The 25,675-nt window shown below is 34.7% G+C and overlaps 2 protein-coding genes across 2 annotated transcripts; both read right to left on the reverse strand.

Annotated features, from left to right (window-relative positions):
• Positions 1 to 4,949: 4,949 nt before the first annotated feature.
• LOC141594037 (GDSL esterase/lipase At4g18970-like) lies at positions 4,950 to 17,930 on the reverse strand. Its single transcript, XM_074414251.1, has 5 exons — positions 17,680 to 17,930; positions 7,570 to 7,694; positions 6,824 to 7,063; positions 5,399 to 5,639; positions 4,950 to 5,270 (listed from the first exon to the last, which is right to left on the reverse strand). Exons 1-5 carry the CDS (start codon positions 17,906 to 17,908, stop codon positions 5,059 to 5,061), a joined length of 1,047 nt encoding a protein of 348 aa, XP_074270352.1. The 5' UTR covers positions 17,909 to 17,930; the 3' UTR covers positions 4,950 to 5,058.
• Positions 17,931 to 20,288: 2,358 nt separating this feature from the next.
• Positions 20,289 to 24,883, reverse strand: LOC141594038 (GDSL esterase/lipase At1g29670-like). Its single transcript, XM_074414253.1, has 5 exons — positions 24,539 to 24,883; positions 23,807 to 23,931; positions 23,385 to 23,624; positions 22,071 to 22,329; positions 20,289 to 20,845 (listed from the first exon to the last, which is right to left on the reverse strand). Exons 1-5 carry the CDS (start codon positions 24,795 to 24,797, stop codon positions 20,631 to 20,633), a joined length of 1,098 nt encoding a protein of 365 aa, XP_074270354.1. The 5' UTR covers positions 24,798 to 24,883; the 3' UTR covers positions 20,289 to 20,630.
• Between the last annotated feature and the right edge of the window lie 792 nt (positions 24,884 to 25,675).

Here is a 25,675-nt window from a genome sequence, read left to right on the forward strand (position 1 = left end):
ATAAGTAGATAATTAACAACTTTACAAAATTAGTAAGTAATTTGGCAATATTTATAGTACACTTAGGTACGTAATCCCTCATGGTTAACAATGCACGTCAACTATTTGCAATAATTATGCTGAATTATGTAAGGTATATGTAGACGTATCAATATATTTTGAAAATCGCAAATTCTTGTTTTAGACGGACCATTTTCGTCCGAGGTAATAAGATTGGTTTTGAGACTATTTTATGGCCAAATGTAATCATAATAGCCCAACAAGTATTTACATCTTACGACGCTTTTTTTTCCCCAAAACTCCAAAAGTAGTCACATTTGGCTGTAACGTAGTTTCAAAACCCCATTTTATTAATTCAGACGAAAAATGACCCGTTTTAAGGGAAATTAAAAATGGTTGACATAATTCATTTTTTTTTAACATAACATGGCGCGAGATGATGAGTTTACCACTAGAGAGATCATAGCATTTGTAACCACGGAACTCTTGCGGGTATCCGAGGAAGACACATTTGGTTGATCGGGGGGCAAGTTTGTGGGGTCGTTTGGATGAGATATTGGGGTAGCACACACAACCAAAAACACGGAGGTGAGAGTAGGAGGGATTTTTGTGAAATAAGGCGGAAGTGGGTGAGCGGAAATGAAGGATTTTTGTAGGCAAGATATTGTGAAGGTGTACGACCGTGTGTAAGGCGTCGACCCAAAATTCAGAGGGTGTAGAGGAATGGTGAAGTAAAGCTAAAAGAATTTCATTAATGCGGCGTATCATACGCTCGGCTTTCCCGTTTTGAGAGGAGGTTTGGGGAAACGAGAACCTAAAAATGAGGCCATTATTATTTGCAAAATTGCGAAATTCTTGATTGTCAAATTCGCGGCCTAAATCACATTGAAAAGCTTTAATGGATCGTTGAAATTGCGTGGCAACATATTTTTGAAAATTTAGAATTTTAGTGAAGGTTTCGGATTTAAATTTTAACGGATATACCCACACAAATTGAGTGAAATTATCGATGAGTATTAAGTAATATTTGTAACCGGCTTTGCTAGTGATAGGTGAAGTCCACAAGTCGCTATGAACAATATCAAATGGGGCAAGAGTAGTAGAATTAGAATCAAAAAAAGGTAGTCGTCGATGTTTACTAATTTGACAAGAATGACATAAAGACGAATTTATTTTGCTACTACAATCAATACTGGACTTGGACTTAAGAAAACTTAAAATGTTGGCACCTGGATGACCAAGACGGGAGTGCCAGACGTCATAGGAGAAGGCAAGAAGCTGCGGGCTAGGCTTGGATGACGGCGGGGAGGGCTCGGATGAGAAGGGATAGAGGTCGCCGTCACTATTGCTCCTCAGTATCAGATTCCCATTCGCTAAATCCTTCACAGAAAAACCACACAGGTCAAATTCGACGGATACGTTATTGTCTTTGGTAAATTGTCGAACGGATATGAGGTTTTTAATTATTTTGGGAGTGTATAGAACATTGTGAAGATATAGGGTCCTATTGGGGTTTGCTAGGGAAGTCGTTCCGGAACCGAGAACTGGAATGCTAGCACCATTACCGACGTAAATAGAATCAATTGTACTTGAATTGAGTGGGAAGTGAAACGTACCTGGGTCCGCGCTCAAATGAGACGAAGCACCTGTGTCCATATAGAAAGGACTTGGAGTATACGGTTGCGGCTGCATTTGAAGAGCCGCAAAGACTTGTGCCAAATCCGTATGCTGCTGCTGCTGCTGCTGCTATTGACCCTCATCGGAAGCCACATGAGCCTGTCCAAATGCTGTACCAGGCTGGCGAGGAGTGCCACGACTAGAAGCAAACCGAGGAGTATAGGAGTGGGCAGGAGCTTGCCAAGGCTGCCACGGGTTACTCCAACCCGGAAAAGTGGGATACGGGCACGGTGGTGGGGTCCAGGTTGCGGGCCAACCAGGCATGGGTCCCCACGAAAAGCCTGGTGGAGCAGAAACCATGGAGGACGAGGACTTGGATTGAGTCTTGCTGCCGCCATTATGACCACCCTTGTGATGACCACGCTTGCCATTGTTGCCGCGTTTATTATTGCGCGGAGGGGCAGGTGGCTCATCCCAATTCCGTGATTCGGCAGCCGGAGCAGAGGAAGCAACCAAAGCTGTGGCATCGTCGCGACTGAAATGTCGATGGTTCTCAAGTTCAATCATACTACGAGCGGTCTCAAAGTTTGGCAAGGTCTGATTGATGTACGCGGCCACCGTGTCGTATTCTTTAGGGAGACCACGAACCATTTGAAGAACAAATCGTTGGTCAGTGAATGCAGCACCAACATCTTTTAACTGACCAAAAAATTCACACAACCTTTGACAATAGGCATCGAACGAAGGGAATTTCGCAAGTTTGAGATTGTGAAATTCGCTTTCGAGACTAGCGGCACGAGCGCCTTTATTGTTAAGAAAGATGTTCTTAACACGATCTCAGGCTTCTTGAGCAGTGGACTCGGCTTCAAGGACTCGTGGCAGTAAGTCATCCGACATCGTGCCGTAGATCCACTGTAATACGTGGGCATCGATCTCATACCACGCCGCATACAACGGGTCGGTCTTTGCAGGAGCTGTCGTGCCATCAATGTGATGCAACACTTTGTATCCGCGGGCATGGAGCGTAAAGAGGTTGACCCATGACGCGTACGATACTTTGGCACCGTCTAAGACACGAACTTTGTTTTGTATGTTCGTGACGGTATAGACAGGGTGAAGAGAGGATTTTGAGGAATTCGAGGTGGCGCCGTCACCCATGGTAGCGTGAGGCTAGCTAGGGAACGGCGAGAGAACGAATAAGGTTTTACCGTGAGCAAAACCGAAGGAGGCAGGAGGATCGAAACGAACCTGATACCATGAAAGTACGTAATCCCTTGATTAGGGTGGTTGTTATTATTCCAATATATAAGCATTACAGGAGATATTGTTTCCATATGGTTAGCTATATGCAATCCTAATAATCCTAACAAATCAACTAAATAAGATAACTAAATAATATACATGCTTATAATAGAAAAATACATATCAACAGGATATCGACTAATAGTTTATGGGTGGGCGTTCCCCAGTTCAAGGCCAGGGCAGATCGACCACCGACTTCTTTGAGAACTTAAAGCGGTAGTGTTTACAGATTGTCTACCAATAGGGCGATGTTTTAACTCAATGAGAATCAAACCTTGACTTCAAAGTTAGAAGAAGCTAGTACTCTTACCATTGGGAACAACCCTTATTAGTATAGTTGACGTAATTCATATCATGAGACAGACTAAACTTGATATGTACAAGCCTAAACAATTTTTTGCTTACGAGAGGTCGAAAAGCAAATTAATTACGAAAATGGGTTAATTTCCAATTATTTACATAAAATAGGGTCACGTTATCATAAATTGATTTTTTTTTATTAGCGAGAGCTAGTCGATGTCCGGGACAATGACTTTGCAAAAGCAGTCCGTCTCATTGAAGACGGCCACTATCCGTCACAAGCTGAACACGGATAGTGACTCTCTCACAAAATGCAAGTGAGTGGCAAGTGGGGGCATCCACTTCCCTCCCACTTGCACTATCCATTTGCTTTTTTATGAGAGGGACATTATCCGTATTCAGCTTATGATGGATAGTGTCCGTCTTCAATAATAGTTACGGTCCCACACAACGACTTACTATATATAGTAATTGTTTTATTGGGGAAAGTAACCAGACTCTTCGCTTCTACTTCTATAAAATACACGTTGGTCAACTTTTAATTGCCTGCATTATGAAGATTGTAAGCCAATTTAACATAGTGTCGCATAAAAGTCAAAAATACCAGCCTTCATCAATCATGATAATGAGCCATTGAAGAATTCTTCAAGAAATCACAACATTTTAAATAATTGATCTTAGACTTTCTCAAGTTTCACATGCTTCATGTTTTCGGAATTAACATATTATATGTGAGATGAATAGTTGATGATATTGAGACTTGTTATTTAAAGTTGGTCAGTTTGGTGACTTGGTGTATCTCATCGGTTAAAAAATGTTCCGTATTTTTTCATGGAATAAACAAGAAATGGTTACATATTAATCTTCTTTGTGAACATTATGTTATGTTACTATTTAAACTGAAATTGTTACCATTTAATTAAAACTATATACACTCTCAAAATCTAACAATGTGCTCTGATATGGTAATGTTATATGCTTTTCTATAGTTATAAAATGTGACCGCCTTAATCTGGTACTAACTTTTACTGTGACCACCGTAGTATTAAATATAACATACAGAGTATATGAATACAAATGGTGATCTTTGTACTCTCTTACGCTCAAAAAAAAAATGTGACTTCCTTGATTTGGAAATGTAATAGAAGTAACTTTAATGTGACAACCTTAATCTCAAAATGAAAACATATAGTTTGTTAAGTGGTAACATTGTACTCTCGTATGGTCACATGAATTTAGAGATGAGCAAAATTGTATGCTTTTTTATAATTGAAGTGGTCACATATTCGACAAAAATGCTAACATTTGTAAAATTTTATGGTGACAGTTCAAATAAAGACGAAATGACATATTTGCAAAATGGGTCACTTTTACTGTTTTACATATATTAACATAATATAGTATGCAACCGACTCTTCTCTTACATATGACGGGTAGTATATGTCACATAGGAGACTAACTGTTTTATTTGATAAAAGATATGATTAATAATAATAAAAAAATTCATTAAAATATCCATAAAAAGATAACAAACTCGATATATTTTAGGGAGAGACCATGTCGAGGACTTAATAATAGGGACAATCACAAATTGAGAAAGCAAATTATAGTATGAGACCATCTTACGATCGATCAATATAAACATCAACAACTCGAAATTGGGTTAGCGACATACGTCAAATTTAAAACCTAGATGGAAAATACAATAGGCATTGAACAAGTTACAAGTATAAAAGCATCAACAACATTTATTGTGTAAGACTGTCTTATAGTATTAAACGTTTTCCTTACATTATTGTAAGACGGTCTAGTTCTATAATTAGGGCAAACCCAAGGCTATTATAAGTTGACAAGAGTATTAATATCAACAGGACGAACAAACGTGCGATTTGTAGCAATAAATGCAGCTTGAGCAGCTTGCAAATACATAATTTCTGTTGGATGATATCCATCCATGAATGCGTAAAGATTTCTATTAGGGCACGGTGGAACGTTTGGTTCACACTGGAAATCACTTCTTACTTTGCAACATGTATCAATAACATTAAAACCTGCAAGAAAAATTTCAAAAAATTATATTTATATCAATATATTAGACCATACAACGATCTTACACAAGACGGTTAAAATATTTATCATATCGAAACTAATATAGATGAAGTAGAGTACGTATACCAACCTGGAGGAGGAGTAGATGCAGATTGTATGGCGTTTGTGTCAATATACGTTAACTTTGCACCAATGAGATTAACATTTAAAGAATCAATTAGTATTATTAATTTTTGATTAAAAAGCGTGACGGCTTTATTAATTTCTTCGTTACATTGGATTGCTTTGTTCATTCGAATTTCAGCAGGAGTGCAACCTATTTGTCCTAGTCCAAATATTGCTATTTTCCTTGCTCCGTACGAGTATAATGCCTGTCAAAATTATTAATTACAATATTATTTTTTGAATTTTACATAACAATAAGAGTCGGATGATGAATACCAAATTTATTTTATAGCGAAAATAGGATGATAGAAATTTAAAATGAAATTTAAAGTTGATGTAATTAATTTACAGGCCGTAGAGGTAAATAGGATTGTATCTCTAATTGTACAATAGCGTTATACAACCATTGTAAATCTAATTTTTTTAAGTGATTGAAAGTTTTTACTATATATTTAAATTTTTTAAACCCAAATCTAGTTCTTATTTACAACTCTAAGGAAAATGAAATAAATGTCTCGAGGTAGTCAATTTTGAGTAATAATATAAGGAAACTAATATAATTAAGGTTCTAAAAGTGGAATAATAGCTTAGATATGGCACCGAGATATCTGGGTGAAATTTGTCATACATTCTTAATTTAATTCCACTTTAAAAAATAAATTTAATTCTTATTTGCAGTCCTAAGAACTGTATTCATTACTACCCATAGTAATATAAATCCCCCTTTATATATTTACTACTAAGAGAATAAAAATTCTCAATAGTTTTTCCTCAAAAAGGAATGGCTAAATAAAGAACAAGTCTCTACTTTTTTTAAATTGTTATCTTTTAATTAAGATATAATCTTTAATCATTATGATTTTTTTAACTAAATTATAATCTTTTAATTAAAATAAAACAAAATTGGTTTAAATCTAAAATTCGTTAATTTCCACGTACAAAATTGGTGAAAAACTTACCACGAACAAAAAAAAATAATTATAAATTGATATCATTAATTTCGTGATTAAAAAAACTTTTAAATTATTTGAAAAAATTTATAAATTGAAATCATTAGTTTTATGGTAAAAAGTTTCATTAAAATAAACATTTCGTGACTTTACTCAATTCTTTTGATTACTTTAGTCAATTTTTTATTTAAATATGAAAAATTAATAATATGACAATTTTAAATCTATGAATAATACATTATAAATTGAAGGATCTATAAATAGCGCGCATGTATGCGCGAGATCCATACTAGTATATGCATTAAAGAGATGAGTACTTATTCTGTCCAAGTGAATAGTTTACACTTATTTTATTTTGTGAGAAGGAAATAAAGTAAGTGTAAACTATTGAATGAAATGGAGGAAGTAATTATGAAAAGAAGAAAATAAGAAGCACCAACCTTAAGTTGTTGACCATATTCAGTAATTAGTGCAGTGGCAAATTGGTCAGGATTGAAAATGGCCTTTGATGGATAATATTGTGGCATAAAGTAATTATTTATGTAATCGTCACTTCCAATATTCATTGTGTATAAGCACTTGTTCAAGTAGTTGTTAACGGGTCCGGTAACATAGGGTCGAAGCTTCTCAACTGTTATTCTATGGTTGAGCACTTGTTTAGCCAACCATACCCGATCACCCTACATCATCGAAAAGACGAGAAAATATGTTATATATGTGTTGTAGTTCTAATAGGAAAATGAAATAGTATCACCTAAGGGTAATAATGAGATGAGATAGTTTGCGAGCAGCTTGAGCTCAGCTCGATAACTTAACGAGTCAAGTCGAGCTAACGTTCGCTTAGTTCTAATAGGAAAATGTGTCATGATTATATATTTGCATAATCAACCAAGTGTTTCATTGATTCGCCCAATATTTTTATATATAACCTGCAAATCCTGTTATTGAAAATATCAAAAAGAAAAAAACGATAATTTAACAATTATATGTAGGCTCGAGTTGAGTTCAAAGTTCGAGTTCGAGTTAAAGCTCGCAAGCACGGTAATCAACTTAGTTTTTCCAAACTTGGATGAGTTTGAGATCGGCCCCAGCTTTGTTTCAGAAGCACATATAAGCCGAGAAAGGCCAAGCTCGTTCTCGGCTCGCTTCGTTATCACCTAAATATATATAAGATTATAAAGCTAACCAAGTGTGATCCAGATTCTGGACGAATTCCAGCAGATCCAGATGCATAGTTGACGCCTTTTAATCTCTCGAAACCAGATGCTGTGGTAAATGGTTGTATGAATCCTTGAATTCCCAAGAGCTTAGCTAATCAAGTTAGAAAAAAAATATTATATAATTAATCAACTAGTTTAATAATATGACACTTTTAATTAAACTAGTTGTTGCTCCGCGCCCTACCGGGCGTGGAACCCCAATTTGGTTAATCATTTAGACGACCTCATTAGTAAGCGGCATAGCAGGAGTGGACATTGCAATTCACGTTTCCTAAGATCTGGATAGAAGACGGTAAGCACTATACGACGTACAATATGAAAAAAAAAATGAATAAATAGTATTGTAAACGGACACGGTCCATCAGTTGGACACGGAAACAATTAAAATTTTACGTTCGATATTGTTTTTAATTTTCAATACGGACGGATAATAACACTTCTTAACCATTGTCCGATTTACTACTATTGATTCGTATAAGGTTGCCACTTCTCAAATCTGACAGCATAGAGCGAAACTCGTGTATGCACCGAAAAAATAAAAACTAATGCATTGTCAACAATCATTTATATGAGAGTAGATCAAACAAGAGGAAATATTCAAAAACATATACGGCCACCAACTCTCAAATATAGCTATTTGAATTGACAGTAAAAATATTTGTTGGTCCCGGCCAAAAGATGAACTTTAGTGAACATAACTTATATTTTAAAATATATATAAATATATATGGGAGAATTCACCCCCATTCCAAATTAAGAAAATAAATGTTGTCATCACATGTGGCTTCTTTTAATACGTCTTTTGAAAAAACAAAAATATCGTAGAAAATCACAGAGGTTCAAAGATGTAATTTAAGATTTGTAAATCTCGCCGTTCACAAGGTGTGATCCTTTGAAAAGGGTAATAAACATCGAAATGGTAATGCTACTCAAGGAACTGCATAGTCGAACATAACAAAGACGTATAAATTAAAATTCCAACATGGTAGAGTTAAGTTTAATCTTTAAGGAGGATATGGCCAATTGAGTGGCGCAGATCATATTTCAAAAGATTAAACTTAACTCTACCGGTCTGGCCATTAACTTTCAAAAGTCGGCTATCCTTGTGCTTGGTAAGTGTGATGAATGGGGGGAAGACAATGCTAGGAAGCTGGGGTGTCAAAACCTCCAACTACCTGTGACTTATCTGGGAATTCCTTTGGGTGCTAAGCCGAGTAGTTTGTCGACGTGGGATCCAGTGATTGCTAAGGTAAAATCAAAGCTTGCAGGTTGGAAGGTCCCCCTTATCTCTAAAGCTGGTAGATTAGTTCTCATTAAATCTGTCTTAAACTCTCTGCCCGTGTACTATATGTCCCTTTTTCGTTTGCCTAAAGGAGTGTTGGCAAAGATAGTTAATCTGCAAAGACGATTCTTTTGGGGAAATATGAATGATGGGCGGCCTGCCCCTCTGATAAGCTGGAGTATGATTCAAAGACCGCGGAGTTTAGGGGGCCTTGGTGTTGGTGATTTAGAAATAAGGAATGCGAGTCTATTATTTAAATGGTGGTGGCGATTCTCCCAGGAACACCATTCGTTATGGAAGAGAATTATTTGCTCAATACATGATTTAAACCCTGAGGGCGTCTTTTGGAGTGGTGATAGAGAAGCTAAGTACGGGGTTTGGAAGACAGTTTGCAGTATTAACGGTTGGGATGTACACATTAAGAAGATTACAAAACAAGGTGTGAAGGTAAAGGTTGGTAATGGTAGTAGCCTGAAGTTCTGGGATGACCCTTGGATAGGTGATGTTACACTTAAAGACTCGTTTCCCAGGTTGTTCATTGCTTCAACTCAGAAATTGAGCAAGGTGTCGGAGATGGGGTCCTGGCAGGGGGAGGAGTGGGTGTGGCACTTGCATTGGAGACGAAATCTATTTCAATGGGAGTTGCAGCTAGCAGATAGTCTCCGGCTACTAATTGATGGCTTCACGCCAGTACGAGACAAAGCTGATACGTATATATGGTCTCTTGACAAATCGGGTACGTTCACTGCTAATTCTTTTATGAAAGCTTTTTATGATATGAAATACAAGGAGGATAATAGTAAGCCTTGGTTCCGTCATGTTTGGAAAGGGCTCGCTCCCCCACGGTATGAAATAATGTTGTGGGCAATACTGTGGAAAAGACTAAATACAAAGGATAGGATACTCAAGTGGAAAGCTTTGAGTGCGGCCGAGGTAACTTGTGTATTTTGTGGGACGTGCCTAGAGACGATTAACCATGTTTTCCTCCATTGTAAGTTCTCGTGGGAACTCTGGAATGAGGTTTGTGCAGATTGGGGGTTGGACTGGGTTTGGCCTTTGGAAATTGATGAGGCATTTTTAGCTTGGAATAACTCGCACCTGAAAGGTTTTGAGAGAAAAGTTTGGGACGCTTTTTTCATTGCGGTCGTTACTAGTCTTTGGGAATTGAGGAACACGATTATTTTTGAACAAAAAACCCCTGACTGGCCGCATATGAAGGAGAGGATCATCCTGAGAGTTGGTTTTTGGAGTAAGGCCTGGAAGGAGAATCTGCCATATTCCGTTGAGGATTGGATTTGCAATTGGAAAGTCATCCGCACTTGGAAGGAGAAGAGGAGGCAAATTAGAGTTTAATACTTGTTCTTTTCGTTCCTTTGGTGTTTAACAGTTTGTTTGTACTATTTTGTGGTTTTTGTTCCTCGGCTCTACTCTCTGTAGGTCGGATTTATCAAAAAAAAAAAAAAAACATCTTGCACAACCTTCTTACTTTGAGAATAATTGGACTACATGTCAATTTAGAGCTACATGTCAAGCTAAGCGCTGAATTTAGAGATGCATGTCACACCATTTCTAATACCGCTTTGTCGTAATAACATTCTAAATAATGCTACCTTACTATTTACAGGTAGTCAGGTATACGTTCTAACATAATTGTTGGAAAAACAATCTTGTACATTATTAGTTGTAAATGCTTGCTTATGTATAAAATCCCGTAACAAATTATTAATACCTGTGTAATTGTCTTTATTCCTTGTTTGAAATTGTTCTTTTCCTCCTTTCAAATGATTTTCTACGTGTCCTAAAAAAATGTTAGTTTGGTAAGAGATACCCGTTTTTAGCTTTTGTCACTTACATTTACTCTATGTATCAAACCAATGTTATTAGAGACTAATAGAGCAATGATATATACAGATTTAGCTTGCTTCTTAAACACTAAAATAACGTGCTTTGAAAGAGGCAAGTTTACCATGATAACTGGATTTATTTTATATTCAATTACTTTTTTTATAAATCTGTGGTATGACAGTACGAAACAAAATGGCTCTTAAACTCTTTTTTGCTTAATTACCTACTACCAAAATGATGATTTTCCAAAGCTTTTTCGTTATGGATCGTGAGATATTAAACGTCTTAGCAAACGTTTTGTTGAAATCGAATATAAATAATTATCCTCTCGCTCCTCCTTCCATGACTATTTTATTTCGTCCTCTCTCTCTCTCTCTAGTATTGATCATCCTCATCTTTATCCTCATCTCTCGGCTGTGGGTCATTGATACATTGTGGGTCATCGATGCGAAATCACTTAAAAATCCTTCGGTAAAATAAAAAATAATACTTACATCTTTGACTGTCTACCGTCACATTTGTAAAAAGCATTAGAACGCTTATTAGGAAGATACACGTATACTGCGCCTCTTTGTACAATCTTCATATCTTGTTATTAACAAACCAAATAAATAAATAATGAATTATATTTAAGCTTAAGGTGAGCCTAAATCGGTACCTTTTCGATATTAAATAATCTAGCCTTTTTCGTCGATGCTAGTTATCTTACTCTAAGCAGTAGTGAGCTAGCAGCTTGTTGTATCTTGTGAAGTACCCATTACAAGACAACCTAGAGAAGTTCTCCGCTCCTCCCGAAGGGTGACGGCAAACTCGGCTATTGCTTGTGCCTCCCAACTGGGATCCACCATTGCTCACACTTCTTCCCTCTCAAGGACCATGAGAGGGGCTAGCACTTCAATTGGAGATACTATTAGCTTTTCTTCTAAAATCTTGCATCATAGATGGTATTTCCTCTACAAAGAAGTGATATAAACATTAGATAGAAGTAATGCACAGGCAAAAATTGTTTAGGTCCGTCTTATTGTCAGAACTGACACATTAACAAAGAGCACAAATGCATTGTGTATATAATAGACATACTTTTCTTTTGATAACATGATGATATAGGTGATTAATATGTCATCATCATTATAAAATATGATGTTCAATTGTAGGTTATCTTAATTGCAGTACCCTCTTATAGAAAGGAGAGTTACTGAAGAAAGGAGATACACTAAAATAGAAAAGATGGCAAACTTACTTTTAACTGTGAATCTGTGATTCTGCCTTTGTTTTGCGTTCGACAATGGCAAGCTTATCACGAAGTTGCTGCATTTTTTTCTGAAATAAATTAGCCAAACAGAGCAATAATTTAAGACAATAAATTGAAGTTTTGCAGCTTGCTTACTCTCTAATACAATAAAATCTAATATTTAGACCACTGCGTTTAAATATCTAAGTTTTGCAGTGAGCTTTGTTTTACTTCGACTCTATATTAACTCACATTCACCATATTTAACAATCAAAACTCCATACGACATAATATATAAACACTGCAGTTTACCCGTTTTGAATATATAACATGAGCCACAAATTCTTCAAACATTTTGCAGCCATATTAATTTGTGATAAAGATAATCAAATGTATATGTCAAAGATGACATGTTACACAAATAAGGGTCCCTAATCTAAGAACAAAATTAAGCGATTTGTGAGCCTTCGCCTCTTTTGCTTCCGCCTCAATGACCCCTTGTGTCACCACACACCACTGCACAGTACCGTCATCAATTTTCCATTGAACCACGTCCCTCTATCAGCCAAGACACATGCGTCAACATCTATTTTGACAACCCCATCCGTTGGACGAGCCCACATGTCGGCTCTCTCTGCTTCTCTAGAACGACATCACACAGCTTCACCTCATTCTTCTTCCTATTGTTCACGCCCTCCCTCACCCTCCTTATTACGCCCTCACCGACCCTGAGTACACTTGGCGTAACCCTTCATTTTAAATTGTATCCAACCAATACGAAATTTACCAATCAAAATAACCCGCTTGCTCACATTGCTGATCATGACCACCATATACTTCCTCACATCTTAACAATCCATTAACATAAAGTGAGCTAGGTAAATCCTAACAAAACCCATATTTTCCCTGCCATCAAATCATCACATTTCCGACTTCTCACCATTATATAAAAATAATCAGCTCTCGAAGGGAAAAAAATATATCCTTTCGACGAACTATAACAAACAAAGTCTTGATTTTGGAAACACAGAAAAAAAACATAGTCGATAATTTAGGCATCATCCCTTCCATAAACATCACTGATTTGTTTGCCACATAGTCACCCAGATAAAACTAAATGCAAAGCCTTGAAAAAAAATAAAGAAGCAAACTCAAATAATGTAACCAGGGAATGAAAAAAAAAGAACATACATATAACATATTAACTGAATCACAAGTAAGCATAATAAAAATAATAATAAAAATAAAAATAATAATAATAATAATAATAATAATAATAATAATAATAATAATAATAATAATAATAATAATAATAATAATAATAATAATAATAATAATAATAATAATAATAATAATAATAATAATAATAATAATAATAATAATAATAATAATAATAATAATAATAATAATAATAATAATAATAATAATAATAATAATAATAATAATAATAATAATAATAATAATAATAATAATAATAATAATAATAATAATAATAATAATAATAATAATAATAATAATAATAATAATAATAATAATAATAATAATAATAATAATAATAATAATAATAATAATAATAATAATAATAATAATAATAATAATAATAATAATAATAATAATAATAATAATAATAATAATAATAATAATAATAATAATAATAATAATAATAATAATAATAATAATAATAATAATAATAATAATAATAATAATAATAATAATAATAATAATAATAATAATAATAATAATAATAATAATAATAATAATAATAATAATAATAATAATAATAATAATAATAATAATAATAATAATAATAATAATAATAATAATAATAATAATAATAATAATAATAATAATAATAATAATAATAATAATAATAATAATAATAATAATAATAATAATAATAATAATAATAATAATAATAATAATAATAATAATAATAATAATAATAATAATAATAATAATAATAATAATAATAATAATAATAATAATAATAATAATAATAATAATGTACAACTAACTACATTAATTAATTTCAACAAGGTACATCTTATCAGAAGATGAAACCAATGAGAAAAAAAAGCACAAAATGAAACAGAAATGACATAAATAAAGAATTGAAAGTAATTAAATTAGTGTTCAAATCAGTCTCTTGTAAGGGGAAAAATGCAAGTTCCATGCGTGATTCCCAACACAGGAACAATAACCAGACTTGGATGATTCTTTCTTCGCACCATGTGTGATTATATTAAAAAAGAATGGCCATAATGGCAGGGAGCAACACAAGATTCGACAGGGCAACTCACCATATACGAAAGTGGGCAAAAACGCATATCTGAAACCTGAAGGAATTCCACCAGAAAAAGCAGATCAGTAATAAGCAGATACCTGTAGCTAGGTACGACGACACATCGCGAAAATCGCCAGGGCTCTCTTCCATAGGACACCATGTCCACAGAAGAGCAGTAGATAGCATGATAAAAGTGTCAATTTTAAGACACGGACACTCACAAATATAGAATTTAGGTACAAAAAGAAGTCCTGCTCCTCAACTTTATAGAGGACTAACCTTCTGATTCGGTCCGGAGAATATGACAACAAAAATTGATCCCAAGAGAGAAAAGACATAATATCAAAAGTATGGCCCGTCAATGTCTTGATGCATTGTAGCGTTTCAATATTTCGAACCTGAAGAAAATCGGATTAGCAAAAAGCAAAGGAGACAAATGGAAGGAGTATTTAAGTTGTACGACCTAAATTAACAAAAAGCTTGAACTGATATATGACACCAGATCGCTTACTCTAATAGAATTGTCCATTACACCGGAATGAAGTCTATTGCTTCAACAAACATCATAACAACAGGCTGGTGACGCCTCGTGAGAGATGCAGCTGGCTCAACACAATTGATGGTTGGTTGAATTTCCAAGCCAAGATACTCGCACCCTACATAAGTTCGCACACCATTATAAGTAAATAATAAATAAGTGACCCAAGAGCTGAACAATAAAAAAAATGCAGGCTTCCCATTCTTCCCATGTAGTGCTGTATATCAGCAATCTAGCATTTTTTTGTTAAAAGAACCACAAATTTAGTTTTAAAAAAAAGAGCGGACATATGCTTACTTACCAAAATACCCTAATGTAAGTCTCACGCCTTTTGTCACGCAGGCACCAAAAGATAAAAAAGTAAATAAGGGTATGCTGGTCGTTTAATTGAGCAAAAGATATCCATATACGGAAGCGCAAAGAATCAAATGGAACAGCCTAAAATAGAAATTGTAAACACTTCAATGGAACGGAGGAAGAAATAGATTACTGATTAAGTTTATAGTGTACAAAGCCATATTACATGAATACATGAAGTGGAACACCCGGAAAACTTATCATTGGCAAGTTCTTAACCTATCATTCTCTAACCTATCATTCTCTAGAAGCTAAGAAAACTATCCGTCTTCGTTAAATTTATCAGAAAACTTATGTGAAATGGAACCAGTTCCCTATTGTATTAATCAAGTCTTGAAGATTACTTCATAGGCTATTTTAAATTTTTAACAATAGTACAGTTTGCTGGGCTGCTCTCTTTTACCTGATTGTCCATGTAAAACACCATATCCTCTATATTTTTTCACTATTTTCATATGATACGATCACAGAGAAAGTCAAGAGTATGCTACTGATTTCCTAGATGAAAATATTTATTATGAGCACTTACCAGCATATGAGCCCATATAACACCAATCAGCACAAGGAACAAGCAAATACCATTGCAAAATCTCATTGTTTTTGTTTGGTTCTGTCCTTGCTTGTGGTTTGCTCTATTCAAATTCGTATCACATTTGCCAAGAAACAAGCTTGCATGAATATCTTCTAACTGAAAACACACGCATTATATACTTATACTCATAATGAAGTACTTTAATTCTTAGACAATACTATGAAACAAATAAGAACGATAAGATAAGATCAACATATTTGTCTGTGTTCAAGTATAAGTGTCAAAGCATGTTTATAATATCTCCAACTTTCGCATGATGTCTAATAAGCTCCTAATTTGACTACTTGCCTACAGCTAATATTTGTTATGTTTTTAGCGGTTTAGTGCCCGAGTACAATTTAATTGTCTGTGCTAAAAGAAGATGCTATCTCAAAACAGAAGTTCAAATGTGATCAAAAAAAAAAAAATCTAGGAAAATGTGTCTACCTTCAACCAGTCATACATCGTCAAGAATGTAGTAGTGCAAGACCAGTCAAGAACACGTCGCAGTTCATGAAGATACAAGGCAAGGTAATTAATTCCATCATTTCCCTTCTCCGCTGCCTCCCTCGCTCCGGGACTGTGATAGATGGCGTTAACATGGTAAGGTCTTGTTTAGACGACACCAGAATTCAGTTTCCGGAAATCTTAGAGGAGCTTTGTGTATACTATAAAACACTCGACACGTCCAAGTGCATATGGTCTTTGACAGATTGTTGCAAATTGCTGAAATTTTGCAAAAAAAAAAAAAAAAAGATAATTAATCACACACCCCAGCACTACTACTAAAGAAAATGCAGTCAAACACAAAGCAGGAGCGTCACAGACCCCAAAACCGAACGTTTTGCTTTCGACAACAATAAGAACAACTAAAGTAACACCAACAAACACTTCCGCTAACAATAAGGACAATAATAACAACACTAATAATAACAACAATTTAAATAATAATCATAGTAACAACAATAATAACAGTAATAATATTCCTTTAATAACAGAAACAAACACAGGAGTACTGGAGCAGCAGTACCACTGTACCAGCACTATTCGCACCAATAATAATAATGACAATAGCAACAACAGGAAGCCGCCGGCGCCGATCACAGTACAACAACCCAAGTCCATTCCAAAATCGTTAGTAACAGATCCTAAGCTCCAGTAAAAACTACGCATACAGGACTTACATCGCACTATCAACAACATGTTGACCAAAAAACGAGAAAGGAACAAGATTAGTTTGAAAAAATCAACAACTAACAATTAATCGGATTATACTGAACAAAGAACCAATGGTACTAAAGAAGGGGAAATCAACAAACCCTAATTTTTAAAGATCGCCTAATTCAACTACAACAATATAATTAACAATTAATCGGATCAAATAAAATTAAACTGAACAAAAAAACCAATGAAAATAATCAACAACGAAAACTAAACTGAACAAAAACTACCTATATGGATCGCAGCAACTATGGTGAAGAAAGAAATCGGCATCGTCGCATCATCATCTCAGTGTGATATTTGAGAGGAACTGAGTGGGTGAGAGTGAGTAGTGAAAAGTGAGAGTGAGACGGAATGAGCGGAGTAGAGCGTCAGAAAGAAGGGGAAAGATGTGGCTGTGAATAAATAAAAAATGGAGGATTGAGATTTAAGGGTGAGATCCAACGGTAGAGGGGAGAACTTGGTGGTACTATTCATAGCTACAGTACCACCAAGTCCTCTCTTTTTAAAGGGTAGAGATATAATTAAATCCCAATATATTCTTTAATCCCATTATATTTATCCATTTTCTCGAATAAATTTCAAATTTCCAATCACGCCATTAACCGATGTATATCCATCATAACATTTTCCAATTTAAGACAATTAGCTTCGGCAATTTGTTTACCTTTAAGTAAATAAGTAAATTAACTCTTACAAAGTATAAAAAAGGTAAATAAATAAATAAAACGGAGAATGAGGACTTACTAAGCACGTCGGTAATGGTAAGGCCATTGGTAAATCGTCCATTAGCAACATTTCCAGGGAAATCAACACCGTAAGGTAAATAATTAGCTTTAGCAAAGGTAATTAGTTGATTATTATTGCCAACATCGAATAAGGAATCGCCAAAAATGAAATGGCATGGTGTTTTTAAATCACCATGCACAAAATTGCATGTAGCTAGTAATAACAAAAATATACATAAAAAATTCATTATATCTTTGTGTTTCTTTCGTATGATACAAGTTTATAAATTTACAAAATTAGTAAGTAATTTGGCAATATTTATAGTACACTTAGGTACGTAATCCCTCATGGTCAACAATGCACGTCCAACTATTTGCAATAATAATTGTGCTGAATTATTATGTACTCCGTATAATAATATATGTAGACTGCTTCAAAAAAATAATATATGTAGACGTATCAAAATGAATCCGAAACCAGATCCATATCATATTTACTGAAAAACCGAGTCAACCGAATGACCGACGGTCCGACAATCTAAGCTTAATTAGGGCTAGTCAACGGGCAGGACGGGCCGGGTTGGGCTGGGTTAGGGGAGAGGCGGGCTTGGATTGGGGGACCCAGAACCGGCTTGAGAATGTTGAGATAGGGGGCGAGTCAGGCTAGGCTGTATGCGGGCCAGGAAACGGGCAAAAGTGATGACCCAATAGGCGGGTCTGGCCCTTATGTTTGACCAACGTTAGTCTTAATTAAAGTCATCTTATATTTGGAATATACAATAGTTATCGTAGGTAACATTAAATAAACTATATAAGATGGGAAAATGCCGTCTTATATTTCGATGGTATCGAATGAGATTTTATGTAAGTTAATAAACTATTCCATGAAATAAGATTCATAATGTAACGGAACGACCAAAAATTAGTTCCATAGATCGTCATTGAAGACGACGTCATGCCCATAATTAAGTTGATCAATCCATGCATGCAACCGATCATACGATAACGTACAAGTACAACTATAAAATACACGTTGGTCAACTTTGTATTGCCTTCATTGTCAAAACTTTAAAACAACAGTTACTCTTACTTAAGACGACACTATCTGTTTTAAACTTAAGATTAGTAAACAACAGTATATTTGACATGTCTTGTGCCTTTTTCAATGCATTATGCTTTTGTCCTATTTATCCCACATGAGTATATTCAGAGGCGGTTCTAGGATTTGATGGAAGGAGGTGCGTAAAACTTTTTATGAAAATATCAATGCATTATGCTTTTGTCCTATTTATCCCACATGAGTATATTCAGAGGCGGTTCTAGGATTTGATGGAAGGGGGTGCGTAAAATTTTTTATGAAAATATCGAGTTATATGAAAAAAAATATTGTTTAGTTGGACAAAATGTATAATATATAACATTAAATAAAAATTGTTCAATACAATGATAGAACCCACGACCTCTAACTAAGAAATAATCTTAATAACCATTAAACCGACATAACTAATGTGCTCCTTTACTAAAAAATATTGTAATTATTTTTCGGGAAAGGGGGTGCAGATGAACCCCCCTGTACCCCCGCCAAAAACGCCACTGAGTATATTTAATACTCCCTCCTATTCCGAATAACTGTCTCATTTAGACAATAGCACGAAAATTAAGAAATGGAGTTAAAATAATGAAAAGTATTGTATAGGGGTAAGAATATAAGAGTTAAATAATGAAAAGTATTGAATATGATGGTTTAGGGGTGGATGGGGGTGGTAAATAAAGAAAAGAGTAAGGGTAGGAAAGTAAAAAAAAATGTCCAAATATGGCAAATGGGACAGTTATGTGAATAGACGGAAATGACAAATGGGACAGTTATTCGGAATAGAAGGGAGTATATACTAAGCTTAAGACGAATAGTGTCTGTCTTAAACAACAGTTTGTGTTAAGACAATGCTATGACGATTATAAAACAAATTTCATATAGTCTCATAAAATGTCAAAAATACCAGCCTTTAATAATCATAATAAATCAGACTGGAGCTATCAACAGATGAACCCATTTTTAACTGCAAATGCGACACAGACAAGACTATAAAGGTTCTATCGATTTGTTTGTCAACTTTGTATTGCCCGCATTGTGAAGCCTTAAGACAATTGTACGAAACTAGTAAGACAATTTAAACTTAGTTTCGCAAAAGGTCAAAAATAACAGCCTTCATGAATCATGATAATGATCCGTGCCTAACATGTTATATGTGAGATGATGGTATTGAGACTCGGTATTTTCCTGAGTGTATCTCATTTTGCAATTAAAAAATATTTGGACGTTTTCATGGAAAAAAAAAAGTGGTTTGATACTTTTGTATTATCATAAACTCTATGCTATCATAGATTGAGCTCATTTTTGCTATCGAAATTAAGGAGCAGCTAATATTTGTGAGAAGACTATTTCAATCAAAACCTTAAAATGACAGTTAAAGCTCAATTAATGATCTTCTACTCTAACACGCCTCCTTACACGAATTCTCTTAGGGTTTAAAGTGTGGATGCATTGCAGGCCTCCTAGCCTGTACCTGATGCTAATATTCCATACTGGCTTCAATAAAAATAATCTCAACCAAAACCTTAAAATAATAGTTGAGATTCATTCAATAATTTTATTATCTAACAATGTTATGTTATGGTATCTATATACCTTTACCTAACCAACTTACATAAACAAATCTAAATACAAAAAATTGAGAGACTCTATTAGTCCCACACCATTAATAAAAAAAAAAAAAAAAAAAAAAAAGAGATAAAAACTTTCTCATTCTTCGTCAATAGTTATCATTATTTGAAATCCACGAGGGAATTTCAATCAGCGATAACAATTAACCGAGATGGAAAGAGTAAACAAGAATACGAAAATAATCTGTTCAAAGCACAACATATTGTCGATCAACAATCCATAACACCTAGTGATATATAATCCCTTTTTCATTGCTTAATAAGATGACTTATATCATATGGAAAGGCTTCAAAATTTGACGAGGCTTTGAAAGCAATTGCTCCGGTGATTTTGTTCACAGCTTCAGTCGGATGAAACCCGTCATAAAAAAAATATGATTCGCGGTTATTGCATGGAGCTATTCCTTCTTTGCATTGATAATCTTCTCTTAATTTGCAACATGGCTTCGTCACTGTTTTAATCCCTACAATTTCATGTAACATGTGTGATGTGTTATAATTATAAATAATCTAATTTGAATATTCGTCTTGGTGTTTGAATAATATGTGCTGTTGTTCTCTGTGTTGGTTTTTATTCTTTGTTGTGTTTTTTTTTCTTTAAGTTTAAGGTTCGGGTTGAGATCTGGCAAAATTGACCCGATCCGAACCCGAGATGAAGACCCTATGTTAACCTATAACACATATAGACCAGACCTAATTGACCCGCCTGAATGTTTATGGTCAGAAACTGATTATTATCTCTAAATAACTTGAAAATAAAAGATTCGAAATTGACCTGAATCCGAAATTACTCATCTCGACCCAATCTTGACCCGAACTGATTTACCTGTTTACATGTCTAGGTTTGGGTTATTGTCAAGAAACCAATCTCAACCAAAAGCTTATGTCTATGGTTGGACTCTCAAGATCGGTTTTGTACTCTAACACACCTCCTCACACGCATGTCCATTAGGCTTCAAGTGTGGATGTAACTGCAGGCCTCCTCTTACCTCCCCCGGTGCTCATTATTCCACTTTAGAATTGAAGGGGTGGGATTTGAACCCGTGACCTTTTGGTCGGCTGTGATACCATGTCAAGAAACCATCTTAACCAAAAACTTAAGCTTATGGTTGAAGTCCCAAGTAGCCAAGATCGGTTTTATACTCTAACAGTTATTTTCAGGTCTATTTATTATCAAGTTTTTTAGTTGAATAATAACATGTTTGCAAAGATAGACATTGAGGTCGGGTCATATTAGTTCGGGACTTCAGCCTTCGGGTAAATTGAGCCCGGGTCATACCTGGGTGCTGAGCTCGATCGGGTGTGGATTAGGTTATTCGAGTTGGGTCATTCAGCCTAATCAATTTTGTCGGGCTAAATGATACAGATCCAGTGACACAACTCCAAATTCGAAAATTTATTTAAGCAAACAAGAGAAAAAAGGAAGTTTTTGCTTAAATGGGGTTGAAACCGAAACTATTTAACAAAATGGTGTCGGTTTCAAACTATTTATCAAAAATGGGTCCACGTCATTATTTCCGCATTTTCCTTTTTTTTGATAAGTTATTAGTTTGAATAATTAAAAGGAAAATGAGTTGGCGCCACCCTCTCACATACAATAAGTGGGGACCTTTTCAATAAAGGATGTATATGAGAGGGTGACATCTAATCTCGGCGTGCCCTATCATTATCCATAATAAAAAGACGTACCTTGTCCAGGACCAGCAAAGATAGCTTCAGTATTTATAATAGTGAATGTGGCATTTGGAAGTTGACGATTAAGTTGAGGTATGAGCAACTTTAGCTTGGCATTGAACATATTTACTGCATCATTGATTTCTTTCACACAAGGTCCTAACAATGGATGCTTAACAACACCGTTAGGCCGCTTTGCGAGTTCTGCCAATGCGCACCCGATTTGCCCTAATCCATACACGGCTACTTTTCTTGCTCCGTATTGATGCAAGGTCTAAAACCAAATTATCGATTCAACAATAAGATTCATACATCTTATTAGTAGTTACTAAAAGAATATCGTAAAATTATAGGATTTAGTTATGATCGTAACGTAAAATAGGTGTTTCAGGACATGTGGATGGTGTATTGGTGAAGAAATGATCTGGATTGAATTTATAGGATTTAAGTTATGAGCGTAGCTACGTATAAAAAGTAGGACTTTTGAAAAAGTATATGATTTGTGATTTAGTGTGTAATCACAACTTTTTACTAGATGACTGTACAAAAAAAATTACTAGATGATCGATCAACGGCCATGTTTGTTATCAGCGGATTATTTTCCATGTAAGTAGATTGCCGGATTGGAAAACAGATTATAATTGACAGATTATTTAGAGTTTACTAGCAGTATTAGTTAGATTATTGTTTGATAATTAACAGATTAAAGATTAATATATTGTTTTTTTCATTGTAAAATGGAGTAAATTTTTAAATATGGCAACCAATGTGTTGTTGAGCAGCGTGTTGTAAAACAACATATTGCCCAATTATATGCGGTTTTAATAACGATGTTTACTAAACACCAAAATTGTCATATTAATTGGTCAAATATGCTAAAAATCTACCTAACACGCACGTCGTTTACCAAACACCCCCCAAACTTGGGTCTGACATGCTTATGACTAGACATGTACTCAGGCCGAGCTAGGGCCGGGTCGGGCTCATCTGGTTAGACCCGGGCTATGCCAGGGGGATGGACGGGCTTGGTCGGGCCGGGCTGATGGACCTTCCCAATTTATTTATTTATTTATGCTAAAATGACGGGCCAAGGACGAGCCGGGCTGGAATTTTAGGGTCCGGGCTAGGCCAGGGACAACAACGGGCCAAGACCGGGCCGGGCGGGTTAGGCCAAATTGCATAAAATAACGGGTCAATGTGGGCTGGGTCTGAGCCGGGGCGGGTCAACCCGTGCTGACGGTCAGCTCTAGTTATGACTTATCAGTCGAGACAACGACATAAAATTAGCTACCATGAGATATATACTCCGTATATGTGTATATGACGTACCTTTAATTGCTTGGAATAGTGCTGAATAAGTAGTGCAGCAAAATAATCAGGGGTATATTTGCGACTTGTTGGATAAAACTTTGGCAAGAAATAGTTATTGACGTAGTCATTGCTACCAATGTTGATTGTATATAAGCACTTAGTTAAGTAATCATTAGTTGTGTTATTAAGCGTAGCTTTAAGCCTTCTTGTAATCTTTATATGATTCCCCATTTGCGCTTCTAGACTTACATGATCGCCCTGAAAATCGAAAATATTCATGAAAATAATATCAATATGTCAAAAATAAATGAAGTAAAAAAAAATTAAATAGCTCCTTATCATGCAACCTTAGGCACGCGTTAGTAAAATAATTAAAAAAATGATTTCCTTTCATTTGAATTATATATTTTAAATTTGTATATATACAAAAAATCAATTACCAAATGTGAACCGGTTTCTCGACTAATGCCAGCTGAACCAGAAGCGTAATTAACACCTTGGAGTATTTGATTTTTGTTCACGGTGCTATAAGGTGCTATATGCTCTTTGAATCCCAAATGTTCCGCTGTAAATATATAGAAAATAAGTGGTCAATAATTTTTTTTTCGATAATTTGATAACTAGAAATTCTATTTTCTAGTTCATATCAAGAATAATTTAACAATTATGATATATTCTAAATTTTTATTTGAAAATAAAGTCATAGCAACATCCCCTATATACTAGAAAAATAACACAACTCTAAACTTTTCCGCTCAAATTTTCCGCTTATGAATTCACCTTCTAATAAGTGGCCCCCCACTCTCAATAATTGATCTTACTCTCTTCCTCTTTTAAATAAATAAAAAATCATAGATATTAAATTTCAAACTACCATAAATAAATAAAAAATCATTTCCTTAAAGTTCTATTTTTACTAATAATTTAATAAATGATCATAGATATTAAATTCCAAACTACTCCGTAAATTGTTAAATAGTACTCGTAGTAATTTGATTTTAATAGTCATAGGTTTTATCATTAAATTACAAGCGAAGTTAGTAAATTAATCGTTCATATCTCAAATATTGACATCTAACAAAACCGTGCATAAATGCACGGGAACTATACTAGTATGGAACAATTTTTAAGTGTATCAAAAACATTAAATAGGTAACGAGCTTAAAATCTACCAATTATATCGACAACTGTTCGACCATTGGTGAATCGGCCGGTGGGACGTCTCGCCGGGTAATCAATCCCATAAGGTTTGTAATTTACTTTGGCCTTGGTCTTAAGGGCATTGTTGTTACCGGGATCGGATAACGAATCTCCAAAAATAAAGTAACATGGTACCAAAGGTGTTGCATGAACCTTCAAATTGCTGATTAAAATCAAAATGAACAAAATTGTAGGTAAAAATTTGTACATTTTGAGATTAGAATTTACCATTGTAAAAGAAAACAAAGTGAAAAAAAAAAATGGTGTACAATTGTAGATTAAGATGTTTGGAAGCTTGAAATGTGCATTGTAGCTAGTGGTTTAGATTTTGGAGCATTAAAATATGGCATATTTCAAGCCATAGGTTAAGGTTAATTTTAGCATATCACGTATGCTTGTTAAAACATTCCAAGAATTGTTGAGTTATTTCGAAAAGACCATATATAGACACGAAGAATACATACATTTATTGTATTCGATAAAGGGGCCCTGTTCAACTCTATTCAGTTCAGTCCAATTAAATTTAGCTAAAGGGACCCTGTTCATTTGCCTTAATTTCTGCTCATTAGTTCAACTCTATTCAGTTCAGTCCAATTAAATTTAGCTTAATTCAATTAAATTCATCAACTCAGTTAAGTTAATTCGACATTAGTAGTTCATTATCCATCATAACCTTAGGTTAACTCCTTCCACACAAAGGGTTCACACTTCACCATTCTAGCTTTTCTATGGAATGTCATTTTTGTTTGATTCCAAAGAGCTGGCTGACCCCGATGTGTGCACCGTGTGGGGGACGTAGACACGTAGGGTGTCATTTTGGAAACATTTTGTTGATTTGACTAGATATATACATGTAAACCCAACTTAGTTTATCCTCCCTTTATCCAGATTAAATTTAATCGGATACAATACAACTAGAACTAAATAAAATAAAATCTCGTTCAAAGAAAGACAATTAAGAACTACCTTAGTTCATTAGAGGGTAGTTAATATAGTATTCAATCAACGATTTTACTATAGTTATTTTTATCATTAATACTAAAATAGAATTCGAACCATATTTTGAAAATTGAAACAGTTTAACTTAAATGAACGATTGTTCATCCACA

This window comes from Silene latifolia, chromosome 8 (assembly GCF_048544455.1).
Source record: "Silene latifolia isolate original U9 population chromosome 8, ASM4854445v1, whole genome shotgun sequence".
In the NCBI taxonomy this organism is placed as follows: domain Eukaryota; kingdom Viridiplantae; phylum Streptophyta; class Magnoliopsida; order Caryophyllales; family Caryophyllaceae; genus Silene; species Silene latifolia.

Bases quoted from the DNA above. Each gene is read 5' to 3' on its own strand.
- LOC141594037 (XM_074414251.1), bottom strand. From the start codon at position 17,908: ATGAATTTTTTATGTATATTTTTGTTATTACTAGCTACATGCAATTTT. The intron at 7,695-17,679 runs GTAAGTCCTCAT...TAACTTGATTAG, and splicing joins TACCATTACCGACGTGCTTA to CTAAGCTCTTGGGAATTCAA. The intron at 5,640-6,823 runs GTTGGTGCTTCT...TAATTTTGACAG, and splicing joins AATATGGTCAACAACTTAAG to GCATTATACTCGTACGGAGC.
- LOC141594038 (XM_074414253.1), bottom strand. From the start codon at position 24,797: ATGGTAAATTCTAATCTCAAAATGTACAAATTTTTACCTACAATTTTG. The intron at 23,625-23,806 runs GTAATTGATTTT...TTCGATTTTCAG, and splicing joins GAGAAACCGGTTCACATTTG to GGCGATCATGTAAGTCTAGA. The intron at 20,846-22,070 runs GTACGTCTTTTT...ATGAAATTGTAG, and splicing joins CTTTGCTGGTCCTGGACAAG to GGATTAAAACAGTGACGAAG.